The 15,031-nt window shown below is 41.4% G+C and overlaps 1 protein-coding gene across 3 annotated transcripts in view; it reads right to left on the reverse strand.

Annotated features, from left to right (window-relative positions):
* RPGRIP1L (RPGRIP1 like) overlaps positions 1-15,031 on the reverse strand; it is a 361,700-nt gene that overhangs the window by 16,582 nt on the left and 330,087 nt on the right. For all 3 annotated transcript variants that reach the window (XM_040328736.1, XM_040328734.1, XM_040328735.1), the window contains 2 exons: positions 5,297-5,480; positions 3,812-3,896 (listed from right to left, as the gene is read on the reverse strand). In XM_040328736.1, coding sequence (XP_040184670.1) covers positions 3,812-3,896; positions 5,297-5,480 — 269 coding nt within the window. The remainder of the gene's footprint in view (positions 1-3,811; positions 3,897-5,296; positions 5,481-15,031) is intronic.

The raw sequence follows: 15,031 nt of genomic DNA on the forward strand, positions 1-15,031 counted from the left end.
ATGGCTGCTATCTGGTGTACTGTATATGATTGATGACACGTTCTAACTTTCCTCTATTGTATCAGTATGACAGCTAGGCAACTAGCAGTTTTTGGACAGTTGGAACAAGAAGTTGACTGCCACCAACATCATTGTTACAACCAATTTCTTGGCACTTGGCAATTACTTCTATAAGCTTTATAATGTGTTATGTATTGTTTCCTACCTCATTCTGACATTAGTAATGCACTAAACTAATTGCAAGGCAAATCCAATTTGTAAGTAGAAATCGACAATATGATTTATACACAAGTGCTTTCTTATAGCATAAAAGGGTTGGGTTCTCTACGAATATGACAAAAAATACTACAAGAGCTCTCAGGTCTGAACAGAAGTATATCTTGTCTTCAATAGATTATGTGTTTCTTGCAGTTGGTGCTCCTACTAGACTGAAATAATTTTTATTACGTTCTTCAGTTCCCAATCAAGATCAAGCAGGAATAAACGTAGTTAGATAACAACCGTCTGTGCCACAAATGTATTGCATTCATCTTGCAATCAGAACTAAAATATCAAAATGGTAGCCATTTGATGACAAAAAGCACCCTGTGTATTAATAAGATAACAATAACTGATAAAGAAAATTTCCTGCTCACCCCACCTAAAGCAATCCACCAGTAGCGGTTTTCAAATTGTTAACCAACTTTGCAAGGGTATGAAAAAATTAATTAGGTCCCCTGATGAAGTCAATTAATGACAATGAGAGTTGACAGTGTCCTGAAAAGAAAGGAAAGATTGTGTCCCAGTAGCACAGACCAGTGGTTTTGATCCTGGGTGTACGCCAGTGTGAGTAGTAAGTGTTTGGACACTTCTGTGCTCTGAAATTATTAATCTACGATGAGCTGATCTTGTTATGTTTTATTGTGAATGAGTTTTTAATAAACATTTATTGATTTCAAACAATGCAGGGTGCACTATGGCTTACCCTTTTTTCTTTCTGCGTTTACTCATTGAGATTTCCACCATGCTGTTCATTTTGAGACAGAAAGAGTTTATTCCTCCATTACAGCCTATCCCTGCTGTTTAAAGGGACCCTGCACAGGTAAGGCAGGTCATTTCAATATCTGCCTAGACCCTCTCCTAAATTTCTTCTTAAGAACATCAGGAATAGTTTATACAAAGATTAATCACTTGAATCCAAGCAAAGTTTTAAAGTGGTGCTTGGAAGATGTGCTTTTTAAACACACTCTTAGCTGCGATACAGGCAGGGAGTGTTTGTATATTTGTAAAGCAGACTGTCAGCTCTCATGTGGAAGTGATTCAAGAATTTTTGAAGCCACCCAATCACTTTCACAACTGCCACAATGTACTGCACTTGTCCCCTGCCATGTATAGCAGGCAGGCATGGTGCGGTCATGGAGGGTGCCGCTGGGAAGGACGGCGACCTGTAAAAATGACATTCAAAATAAAATCACACTTCGGTATTTGCTTTACCACAAACCACAGATATGAAAGGGGCTTGAAGAATTAATGAAAACCATTCTTCTTAAAACACTTTAAAGAAAATGCTACACCCTCCATTTTTAAGGGAACTCCCTAAAGCATATTGCATCTTTGCTGTGGGGCCCAAAAATCTGTAATTACACCCATGATTAGCTATGTCTTTTACAAATGCTTTATTGCCATAAAACAGGTTAAACAGAGCCGGTTGTCAACTATCACAGAGTGTACAAAATATTAACATGTAAGAATTTTTTTTTACAACATAATCAAAGTTACATACATTACCTTCTTGCCGCCCACGCCATATCCGAAAGACGACTACAGCGTAAGCCTTAATTGCTGGGAGGACATCCATAGATGTCCTCCCAAGCATGTGCTGTCTGCACGTCTATGCGTGGCATGCTCTGTGATCACTGAGTCTATGAGGCTCGGCTCATCACAGATCAAAGTAAGGGGCTGATCCCGACGTGATTAGCTGTTAGCCAATGACAGCTGATTAAATGATGTAAACATCGGTCCCTCACTCAGAGAGCCGTGGCTGCCTCATCTGTGCCCACCACAGGCCTTCGATATGGTCAATTTGATTGCCATAAAAAGATGAGTCACCAGTTGCTGTTCTAGTCTAAGCATCTCTTCGATAGGTTTAAAGAGAAAAGCCTCAGGGTTCTTTTAAATGTTAGAATGAGTAAGTGTACCGAGAAAAGCATAGATCCGGATCCATAGTCTGCTCAACTTAGGGCAAGACCTAAGAAAACCACCAGACGCCATCAGTAGCTGTGAACAGACCCAGACGACGTGTTGTTGACAACCCAGAACGCCTGACTGGTCGTCATTTTATGGACTACATACCGCTAACCGCAAAAAAGGCAGCACCTACCAGGATGTGCGTGGTTTGCTGTTCAAAGAGAGATGGCAATGAAAAGAATGTCCGAAAACAAACAAGGTTCCATTGTCCCGATTGTGACGTCGGACTTTGTCCAGTTCCATGCTTCAAAATTTATCACACTCAGGATGTTTATTGAATTCTTTGTTTGACAAATTTCATAATTTTTTATTACATTATTGAATACAATTATATTATTTATTAGATTATAATTCATGATTTTGTATTTCAAATTTATCACATCTGGGATGTCTACTAGAGTCTTGTTTGGTCAGGATTAAGTAAGTAATTATTTATCGGCATATACCGCGCACTTTTTCCCCCTGAAAATAGGGGGAAAATCACGGTTGTGCGCTACATGCTGCTAGCATACCTCGGAGGTAGCGAGACTGTAGCGTACTAGCGTACCTATGGCATACCTCGGAGGGGAAGGAGGGTGATGAGGGCCTGTCGGAAATCACTGAGCCGTCATCTCCTCTCGGCTTTCACTCGGCTGTCACGTCACACACGCACAGTCCCGCCTCCGCCACCAGCATTGGACCAGTGTTCTGTCTGTCACAGGAGATGGTCCAATGCCGATGGCTGAGACGGGACTGTGCGTGTGTGACGTGACAGCCGAGTGAGAGCCGAGTGGTGATGACGGCTCAGTGATTTCCGGCGGGCACTCGTCCCCCTCCTTCCCCTCCGAGGTATGCCATAGGTACGCTAGTACGCTACAGTCTCGGCCAGCGCTACAGCGCTGCCCGCGTTTAAGGGTTTCCTCACCCTCCCCTTCACCACAGACTGCTGAAGCCTGCTTAGAAGCCCTAAGGTACCGTACATTTTTTTCGGTTGTGAATGTGATTGGACCTATTTTATTTTATTCATTGTTGTGGAGGAGCACTTGTTATATATTCACTTGGTGCACACTATTGCATGAATTATTTGGTATGCATCTTATTTAATATTGCATATATTTCACGTAATTTACTAGCCTGCTTAGAAGCCCTAAGGTACTGTACATTGCTGCTTATCTTAAAAAATGTGTTTTTCCAGAAAAATCCCTCTTAAAATTGGGGTGCGCGTTATACGCCGATAAATACGGTACTAAGAATTGCAGGCCTACAATACATATCACCAAATTTACATGCAAAAAATTGTACCGCTTTTGGTACAAAATTCCAGTAATAATAATACCGCCAGGGAGGTTAATGCCCAGAGAACACTGGGACCTAGGGACATTCGGCTGTCCAATAACTGATATCTCCTTTTCCAACCCCATATGATTTTCCTCTGTAACGGCCTGGATTTGAAGATCATGGCCATCATCTTCCCCAACAGTTTAATGCAAAGACAAAGACAGTGTCTTGAAAAAGTATTCATACCCCTTAAAATGTTCCACATTTTGTCACGCTATATCCAAAAACATAAATGTATTTTATTGGGATTTTATTATGAAATGATTACCTTCCACTGCTGGGGTCTGGATCCTCCAAGAGGGTCCTTATGGAATCTCTCTTTGATTGGTTATTTGCTTTATCCAAATGTACCACTGCAATGATGCAAAAACAGAGTGTTAGTCAAGTGCATGAATTATAAAACGTAGCATACCGTAATTAAAACTCTGGTTAGAGCTGTGTACTGTTCACACCAGCCTGTGGGTGCAGAGACTTTTTTCCAAATATACACCTGTATTGCAAGACAAGCCTGTAATTTCCTCTGTTTGTTTTGAAGTTTTGCTGAATAAAGCCGTTTTTGTTTTACTGAACTGTCTGACCTGGCTGTTCACCCCTCTGACCCCTTACAAGGGTCATTGTCACCAGTGCAGGAAGGAATCAACAGCAATAAAAATACTTTTTAACACTTCCTCAGCCTACCTAAAATGTGTCTTTGTTTGTGACCTATTTAACAGATCATATTTTGTAAAGGGAAATCTCCCCAATAGGGACATAAATAAATAACGAAGACCTGACAGAGGCTCCAACACTGCAAAATTTAGCAATGGCTGGATTCAAGCTTTAAAAATAAGCTCAGGGTAGCTAATCATCAACAGAGTGGCAGACAAATGTAAAACAGTATGTAGTGTAGTGTACATAGAGATTCATGGTCTTATACAGTAAGTCCCCTACATACGAACATTCAACTTGTGAACTTTCAAAGATGCGAACATGTCCAATCCTGTAAAGCTGGGGACAGACACTTAGGGCCGGATTCACAAAGAGTTACGCCGGCGTATCAGTAGATACGCCGACGTAACTCGGAATCTAAACCCGTCGTAAGTTTAAGTGTATGCTCAAACTGAGATACACTTAAACCTAGCTAAGATACGACGGCCTGCGCCGTCGTATCTTTGGGTGCAATTTTCCCGCTGGCCGCTAGGTGGCGCTTCTGTTGATTTCGGCGTAGAATATGTAAATGACTAGATACGCCGATTCACGAACGTACGCTTGCCCGTCGCAGTAAAGATACGCCGTTTCCGTAAGAGATACACCGCATAAAGATAAACCTGCCCCCTAGGTGGCGTAGCCAATGTTAAGTATGCCGTCGTTCCCGCGTGAAATTTGAAAATTTTACGTTGTTTGCGTAACTCGTCCGTGAATGGGGCTGGACATAATTTACGTTCACGTCGAAACCAATGACGTCCCTGCGGCGTACTTTGGAGCAATGCACTGGGAAATTCTACGGACGGCGCATGCGCCGTTTGGGAAAAACGTCAATCGCGTCGGGTAACCAATAATTAACATAAAACACGCCCCCTCATCCTAATTTGAATTACGCTCACTTACGCCGGCCCCATTTACGCTATGTTGGATTCGTTGCATAAATATTTTCATCTACTAAAATATACCTCATATGTATCTGTATAACCAGCATCCTATTCCAATTCACAGTATCTAGTTAGAGAGACAATAATTTATTATTCTAAAAATAACCCCGGCCCTTATGTATTACCATTGCTGTAGTTGTAATGGATCAGCTGCCCGTTTCTGGGTTTCGGTAGAGACATTGGGGTTTCCTCAGCTGGAAGGTTGCCAAGTTTGTACTCTACAAATAATTTCTTTATGGATTCATTCTGTACCACTTCTGAATCATCCAGACTCAAAGACATAATCTCTATGCAGATCTTCTCTGACAGCTAACAGAAGGAAAAACACAGGACACAACACATGAGCATACAGAAACAAAATTTATATGGGCTTTCCACATGTCATTTTGCTTTTTTTATGCACCAAGTTTGTTTACATGGACAGAGGAACCCAATATAGGAGAAAACAAAAGCATTACTTAATAAATCAAGGCAAAGGGGGCTACTGTTTATATACCGGTAAATCTTAATCCGCACTGCAGAAAAAAAAAAATGGTTGCTGTGGGTATTTTTTATAGATCCTTTGGAAATGATGAAAAGAATCCAAGACTTTTACATGCACACTTTTTGAAAGCATTATTTAGGGTGCTCTACCCTGTTGTGCCCAAAAATGTGTGTAACAAACCTACACACCTCTAAACAACCTACAGAAGTCAGATAATAAGAGTTCAAGTTATTACAGGTTTTGCTATGCCTTACACAACAGACACAAATCTTTTCACACAGCTGCCTTAACCACAACAATTTAATCTCCTAATGAAAAAAACATCACACATGGAGGTCCTTTTATTATAGTCAGTTCATCATTCTATGATTCTGTTTAACAGATTAAACATAACATGAAATAAGAAAATAATTAAGTCACATTAACAGTGCAAAAATGCAGGCAGCAGTGCAAAACCCCTGTTGACCCGTGTGTGCTGTTGTGGAGACGGGAATCAATCGTAGACTCAAATTGTAGACTCTTATTTTTTTTTTTATTCCCAGAATCTTACCATAACTACTCTGGGACTGAGTTTTGAAGCAATGCAGATTTTGCGCAAGAGCTGCTACATTTTGAATGCGACTTTGGCCCCGTTCACACCAAAGTCATTTTAAGGTCTGAGCATGTAGGCCCTAGTCACCAGGGCGTGACTAGGGACAAAGAGAAGGACAATGTATTAAATACTTTCTTCAGCTCTGTGTAAAACAAGTAGGGATGGTCTCGATGTTCGAGTTGAACATATGGGGACGTCCGTGGCAAATTCGAGGCTACCTTTAGCCAATCATGGCTCAGGGGGCTAAGTCCATGTCCCACACTATATAAGGCTACTTACAAGACAGCCCTATATAGTATATAATAATGTGGAGATTGAGAGAACGTAAGCTAGAGGCAGGTTAGTTAGTGGCATAAAGGCAGTTTAGTATATTATATATAAATATATATATATATATATATATACACTGTATTTATTGGCGTATAACACTCACTTTTTTACCCTGAAAATAGAGGGTAAACTGCCTGCGTGTTATACGCAGGGGGCTGTGGATAGTTTTTTTCCTAAAACTTTGCTCTTAAAGTTAGGGTGCGTGCTGGTATATACACACAGTGGATATAAAAAGTATACACACCCCTGTTAAAATTTCAGGTTTCTGTGATGTTAAACAAAAATAAATAATTTATTGTTCCACCTTTAATGTGACCAATAAACTGTACAACTCAGTTGAACAACAAACGTAAATCTAGATGGAGGGAAGTAAAGATAAAAAAACAAAATAGGGTTGCATACATGTGCACACCCTTAAACAAATACTTTGCTGAAGAATCTTTTGATTTTATTTCAGCACTCAGTCATTTTGGGTATGAGTCTATTAGCATTGCACATCTTGACTTGGCAATATTGACCACTCTTTGAAAAAACACTACAAATCTGTCAGATTGCGGGGGCATCTCTTCTGCATCGCCCTCTTCAGACCTCCCCACCCCACAGATTTTCGTATTCAGGTCTGGGCTCTGGCTGGGCCATTCCAAAGCTTTATTCTTCTGCTGGTGAAGCCATTCCTTTGTTGATTTGGATGTATGCTTTGGGTCGTTGTCATGCTGAAAGATGAAGTTCCTCTTCATGTACAGCTTTCTAGCAAAAGCCTGAAGGTTTTGTGCCAATATTGACTGGTATTTGGAACTGTTCATAATGCTCTCTACCTTGACTTAAAGCCCCTGTTCCAGCTGAAGAACACCGTGTTCCATGGTATATCTAATGCCTTGGAAATTCTTTTGTACCCTTTTTCTGACTGATACCTTTTAACAGTGGGATCCCTCTGATGCTTTGGAAGCTCTCTGCGGACCATGGCTTTTGCTGTAGGATGCAACTAAGAAAATGTCAGGAAAGACCTACTAGAACAGCTGAACTTTATTTGGGGTTAATCAGAGGCACTTTAAAGGGGTTGTAAAGCTTTGTGTTTTTTCACCTTAATGCATCCTATGCATTAAGGTAAAAAAACACCTTGCACTCTCGGGGCCCCCCAGCCCCCCGTTTTACTTACCTAAGCCACAAAACTCTGTGGGCTCATTCCCGCAATGGATTCCCCCTGCTTGAGGCGGCTCGTCATTGGAGATTGATAGCAGCGCAGTTATTGGTCAATCACATCCAATGTTGCGGCGCCCCGAGTCGCAGGGCCGAGTGATACAGTCAGTGGCTATAGCTGCTGGCTGTATCACGGGAGTGCCGCCTTGGCAGAGAGATTTCCATGAAGGGGGTTAGCGCTTGCGGGGAGGAGCCGAGACAGCCGCAGAGAGACCCCAGAAGACCAGGATCCGGGCCACTGTGCAAAACAAACTGCACAGTGGAGGTAAGTTTAACATGTTTGTTTAAAAAAAAAAAAACAACAAAGCCATACAACCCCTTTAAATGATGACAGGTGTGTACCGACTTTAACATGAGTTTAAATGCGATTGCTTAATTCTGAACACATCCCCAGTTTTAAGAGGGTGTGCATATTAATACAACCACATTATTTTAGTTTAACCACTTCCCTACCGCCGCATGTATATGTACGTCCACAGAATGGCATGTACAGGTACGTCCTTGCCTTTCCGCGGGTCGGGGGTCCGATCGGGACCCCCCCCCGCTACATGCGGCGGTCGGATTCCCGCGGGGAGCGATCCGGGACGACGGCGCGGCTATTCGTTCATAGCCGCTCCGTCGCGATCGCTCCCCGGAGCTGGAGAACGGGGAGAGCCGTATGTAAACACGGCTTCCCTGTGCTTCACTGTGACGGCTGCATTGATCGAGTCATCCCTTTTATAGGGAGACTCGATCGATGACGTCAGTCCTACAGCCACACCCCCCTACAGTTGTAAACACACACTAGGTGAAGCCTAACTCCTACAGCGCCCCCTGTGGTTAACTCCCAAACTGCAACTGTCATTTTCACAATAAACAATGCAATTTAAATGCATTTTTTGCTGTGAAAATGACAATGGTCCCAAAAATGTGTCAAAATTGTCCGAAGTGTCCGCCATAATGCCGCAGTCACGAAAAAAATCGCTGATCGCCGCCATTAGTAGTAGTAAAAAAAAATAAAAATAATAAAACTATCCCCTATTTTGTAAACGCTATAAATTTTGCGCAAACCAATCGATAAACGCTTATTGCGATTTTTTTTACCAAAAATAGGTAGAAGAATACGTATCGGCCTAAACTGAGGAAACATTTTGTTTTTATATATGTTTTTGGGGGATATTTATTACAGCAAAAAGTAAAAAATATTGCATTTTTTTTATAATTGTCACTCTATTTTAGTATTCTAGTAAAAAAAAAAAAAAAAAAAAAAAATAATAAAACTATCCCCTATTTTGTAAACGCTATAAATATTGCGCAAACCAATCAATAAACGCTTATTGCGATTTTTTTTTACGAAAAATATGTAGAAGAATACATATCGGCCTAAACTGAGGAAAAAAAATATTTTTTTATATATTTTTGGGGGATATTTATTACAGCAAAAAGTAAAAAATATTTATTTTTTTCAAAATTGTCGCTCTATTTTTGTTTATAGCGCAAAAAATAAAAACCGCAGAGGTGATCAAATACCACCAAAAGAAAGCTCTATTTGTGGGGAAAAAAGGACGCTAATTTTGTTTGGGAGCCACGTCGCACGAGCGCGCAACTGTCTGTTAAAGCGACGCAGTGCCCAATTGTAAAAACGCCTTTGGGCATTTAGCAGCATATTGGTCCGGGGCTTAAGTGGTTAATATTTTTACTCCCCAAAAGCCCCCCCAAAAAAAAGATTTCAGTTTGTTTTTCAATTGGGTTGTGCAGTTTATAAGTCACATTAAAAGTGGAAAAAGTTCTGAAATTATTTATCTTTGTCTCATTTTTTTTTCCCATCACTGAAATCTGACATTTTAACAGGGGCATGTAGACTTTTTATATCCACTGTAGTCAGTGTAGTGTTGACAATGCGTGTGTGTATATATATATATGTCGGTTTTGAAGGTGAACTCCACGCCAAAATGTAAAAAAAAATTGGTGTTGGGTCCCCCCAAAATCCATACCAGACGCTTATACACGCAAGCAGCCTGGTAGGCCAGGAAAGGGTAGGACAAGTGAGCCCCCCTGAACTATACCAGGCTGTTTTCCCTCAAGCAGCAGCCAGTCCCAGACGACGTCACGTATGACGAAATGCATAGGCGTGGCCTGCATTCTGACGTTTTTCACGCTAACCTGAACTGACCCAGGAAGGGGAAGCCATAGAGGACGCCGAGATCCAGCTTTTGAAACCGCACTTTGTGCACCTTATTGGGCTTATGATTCTCCACCTATCTGTAAGTGCAATATTTTACTTTGATCATTAAATTGTTTTGCAAAGTTGCACTATGGGCCCTTTTCTTCTCTTTTTGCATCTGAGCCATTCATCCGTTCTGACCGATGGGAAATAGCTTGAAGCAGATCCAGTGTGCTACATACAGTCATTTGGGTGACTCTAAATATACCCGGGTCCAGTCTGACCACCGTTGTGGTCTCCACATCTGGTAAGGGCATTGTTTTGTCACTCAGGTGTGCCTTGGTGGAAGGTTGTGTCAGCCCTGTACTATCCTTTTCTCTGAAGACATTCGCTGTGAAGTTCACTCTTTTAAAGAAGTTTTCTTTAACCCCTTGACCACTGGGCACGTAAACCCACTTAATAACCAGACCAATTTTCAGCTTTCGGTGCTCTCACAATTTGAATGACAATTACTCAGTCATACAACACTGTACCCAAATGAAATTTTCGTCCTTTTTTTCACACAAATAGAGCTTTCTTTTGGTGGTATTTAATCACCGTTGGGTTTTTTATTTTTTGCGCTATAAGGAGAAAAAAGACTGAAAATTCTGTAAAAAAAAATAATTTTTCTTTGTTTCTGTTATAAAATTTGGCAAATTTAGTATTTTTTCTTCATTCTTTTGCATAAATGTGAAAGATGAAGTTACGCCGAGTAAATAGATACCCAACATGTCACCCTTCAAAATTGCACACGCTCGTGGAATGGCGCCAAACTTCGCTACTTAAAAATCCCCATAGACGACGTTGCAGGGTATTGTGGGGTATTGCGGAGTATTGTGGGGTATTGCGGAGTATTGTGGGGTATTGCGGGGTATTGCGGAGTATTGCGGGGTATTGCGGAGTATTGCAGAGTTTTGCGGTGTTTTTGGAGGCATTGCGGAGTTTTGCGGGGCATTGCGGAGTATTGCGGGGCATTGCGGAGTATTGTGGGGCATTGCAGAGTATTTTGGGGCATTGCAGAGTATTTTGGGGCATTGCAGAGTATTTTGGGGCATTGCAGAGTATTTTTGACCAATTGAAGGGGTACTATAAATGCAAGAGATGTAGAGTTTGCTCTTTGAGCACTAACAAAAAGAGGTGTGTTACAAAGTTTACCTCTACTGTCACGAATAAGGAATATAAAATTGTTCCATGCATAACTTGTGCGTCAACAGAAGTGGTCTATTTAGTTCAATGCCCGTGCGGCCTACAATATGTGGGCCGGACTAAAAGGTCTTTTCAGATTAGGGTAAATGAGCATATTACAAACATACTGGCTGGTTTTAGAGACCATTCAGTGTCGAACCACTATAGACTTAAACACAACCGAGATCCTGCCAATACTCTATTTCTGGGAATTGATAAGTTCAAACCCCACTGGAGGGGAAGTAACCTAGTGAGGGATATATCCCAGATGGAGATGGGATGGATACACCGGTTGAAGACATACACCCCCTTTGGTTTAAACATTGACACGGATGTCAACGCTTTTATTAATAATGCATAAATGTGAACTCTTTGTGAAAGGCACCACTGGAGGTAGAGGTTTTATCCTCCTTTTTTGTTTTGTTTTTTATTTAGTTTTTGATCACTTAAGAATAAACACATGGGCGTAATTCACATAAGGGGTAAACAATTTACCTAATGTAAATTTTTTTCTCACTTTTTGGTTTTGAGGGGAAACGGCTAGTATATTGGAATTCTTTATGAATTCCTCCTTTATCACTTTTTAGAGATTTTGTCTATAATAGACCTATATGGTCATTTTACCTATTTACCTAGTTACACTAAGCAATACATTTATTGTTGTTATCACACCCACTATGGGGTTAATTATTATATATTTTTCTATAGAGTAAGAGAAGTTGTCTCTTCCTCTTGCCACTTATTGTTTTTTATGTAAAGTAAAAATTTTTATAAAATAATTACAGTGGTTTTTGAGTAGGGTCTCACTGATTCTCTATGCACCACACTCAGATTATGGAGACCTTAGAATGGCGTGACTATAATTGTAGTTACACATTGGGTCATATAATTTATTTATTTTTTCACTGCACATATTCATTTATTGTTCTCTGAGAGGATTGCCTATTTTGATAGTCAACTAAGGGTTTCTATATTGGTTAACTTATAGTTCCATTTTATTTTGATACATCCCTGCAGGACAGGTCATTATCCTTGGGGGAAATATCAGCTTACCACGATTGTTTATCGAATGTAGCTGATTGCACGTCCTAAGCTGGGTGAGGAGATGTCTAGTGCCAGAGATATCCCCTTCCCCTTTATGTTTTATTGTTTTTTTTTCTGCTTTGATCGAATCCGTAGATTTTGATCGGCGGACAATTGGGTAACTAACGAATTAAAGTTGCTAAGTTTTTAATACGATTGGCCCCTTTTTTCTTATTGTTGCTAATTTTTCCGGAGGCGTTGCGCCGCGCTTCCTGGTTTGGGCAAACACCCATATTGCAAATGGCGTTTTCTGCATCCACTGAGCTGCTTTTCATATTGAGTGGCAGGTATATAAAGGTGTCTCACTGCCGAAAGCCCCACCCCCATTGAGAACGTCCCCTTGTGACGAAACATGTTTGGGAGGCTACGCCAGTGACGTCACCACGCTCGGGAGGAGGGCTCCTGCATGCCGGCCGGCATTTATATTTTAAACACACGCTGTTTTTATTACCGATTGCTGTAAGTACAATACTTTTTTAATAAAATCTGTTACCCAGCGGTATTACGCTATATGCGTCCTTTCTTTTACATACTCCCTGTATTGGAGCGATCGATTTAGCCAAGGTCGTGTCGCTATTGGTCCTGTCCTGTGACTTCTGGGAAATCCAAAGGCCGTGGCTGGGCTATAGCCAATTGCTCTGATTACTTGCCATCTGGTAAGAGGCTCATTATTCTCGGTGGAGGGATCTCACGATTTGTATGATATGTCACCGGGTGATTGAAAGATCCAGTATTATAACACGAGCAACCTCTAAGGAATTACATTTGTTGGATGTTATATTGGGAGCTTATGCTTATCAATATAAGGACTCTTTTTTGGACTTTCTGTTAACCTCTCTTTCTAAAAGGAGAGTTTTTTTTCATTCATACTTACTTGGCGCGGCTTTTTGTTTATTTATTGCAGAGTATGGGGCATTGCAGAGTATGGGGGCATTGCAGAGTATGGGGGCATTGCAGAGTATGGGGGTATTGCAGAGTATGGGGGTATTGCAGAGTATGGGGGCATTTCAGAGTATGGGGGCATTGCAGAGTATGGGGGCATTGCAGAGTATTGCACAGGGAGGGATGGCTGGATCTGTAACTACATGTGTCACAGATCCAGCCCGCAGCAGCAGCAGCAGCTGCTGCTGCTTCCGCTCTCTCCCCTCTCCTCTCTCACACTGTACCGTTCGGTACAGAGAGGAGAGGGAGGAACCGGCGTCATCACATGACGCCGGTTTGTTTACTAGTGATCGCTCCGTCATTGGACGGAGCGATCACGTGGTAAACCGCCGCTATCAGCGGCGATTTACCGTGATCCGTGATCAGCCGGGTCCGGAGGACCCGGCGATCACGGAGACTCCCGTGTGCGCGCCCCACAGGTCGCGCGGGAGCGCGATTCTGGGAGGACGTACATTGACGCCCTCCCAGAGTTAAGCAACCGCCTTGTAGACGTATTTTGTCTATAGGGCGGTTGCTAACTGGTTAAGATATCTGGGAGCATATGGACTAATACCTCACCTGTAGTCTTTTTTGCTTGCACAATCTCATTCATTCACAGACTTTATACACATTCATATATTGTTTTCATTTACAAGTTATTTTTGTTTTTCACGTGCATTTTTTTTTTTTTTTTTATTTATAGTCAATTGTTTAGTTTCAGTGATGCATAGCAATTGACCTTACGATTTTGTGTCACCTTCACTTATTTGTGTCACGCCAGGAATTTTTTGGTATCACATCAGAATTTCTATACACTAGAATTTGCGCTGTACCTCTTCTTTTCTTTATTTTGCTTAAATATTTGTATCTATATTTTTGGTACTAGCAGCATTTTCAATTTTTTGTTTAGCGCAGTGTTTTTCCCGTTTTTTTACAAGTTTTCCCTGATAAAACAGTAGTTTTAAAAACATTTTTTTTTGCATTAATACCTAGGGCAGTACCCAGGTCCCCATACACTTTTTATGGCAATAACTTGCATATAAGCCTTTAAAATGAACACTTTTGATTTTTTATTTCTGTGTCCCATAGACTTTAATAGGGTTTTTAATGTTCGCTCATGTCCTTAATTGGGATGGTATTGACACAACCCCAAATGATCCACAATGGTTCAAAATTGGTATGGTCCAGAAATATTTAGAAAGAATAAATGTGAATAAAGTACGTGGACCAGATGCCATACACTTACGGATCCTAAAAAATTGAGCTCTGTCATTTCAAAGCCATTGGACCAGATCCACAGCCAGCCGCCGTAACTTAAATATTCCCATTTAAGTTACACCGCCGCAAAATTTCTACCTAAGTGCCCGATCCACAAAGCACTTACCTAGAAATTTTCGGCTGTGTAACTTAAATCCGGCCGGCGCAAGGCGTTCCTATTCTAATGGGCGAGTCCCATTTAAATTAGGCGCGCTCCCGCGCCGGACGTACTGCGCATGCTCACAACGTAATTTTCCCGACGTGCTTAGCGCGGTTTTACGCTGCGCCGGGTTTTGAGAATCGCGACGGGCGTAAAAAAAAAATACGAGTTGCGGCGGGAAAAAAAAAAATTTGAAAAAAAAAAAAAAGACGGCGACGCGGGATAGAAGGGTCTACTTTTACAAGGCCTAAACAGTTTAGGCCATGTAAAAGCAGCCCTAATTTTGCGTTTGCAAACTAATACTTACGGAGAAAAAACTAAGCGTAAAAGCTTTGTGGATCTCCGTAAGTGCTAATTTGCATACCCGAAGCGGCATTTCGACGAGAAATGCCCCCAGCGGCGGCCGAGGTACTGCATCCTAAGATCCGACAGTGCAAGTCCCTTACACATGTCGGATCTTCTGCCTATC

This window comes from Rana temporaria, chromosome 11 (assembly GCF_905171775.1).
Source record: "Rana temporaria chromosome 11, aRanTem1.1, whole genome shotgun sequence".
NCBI lineage: Eukaryota > Metazoa > Chordata > Amphibia > Anura > Ranidae > Rana > Rana temporaria.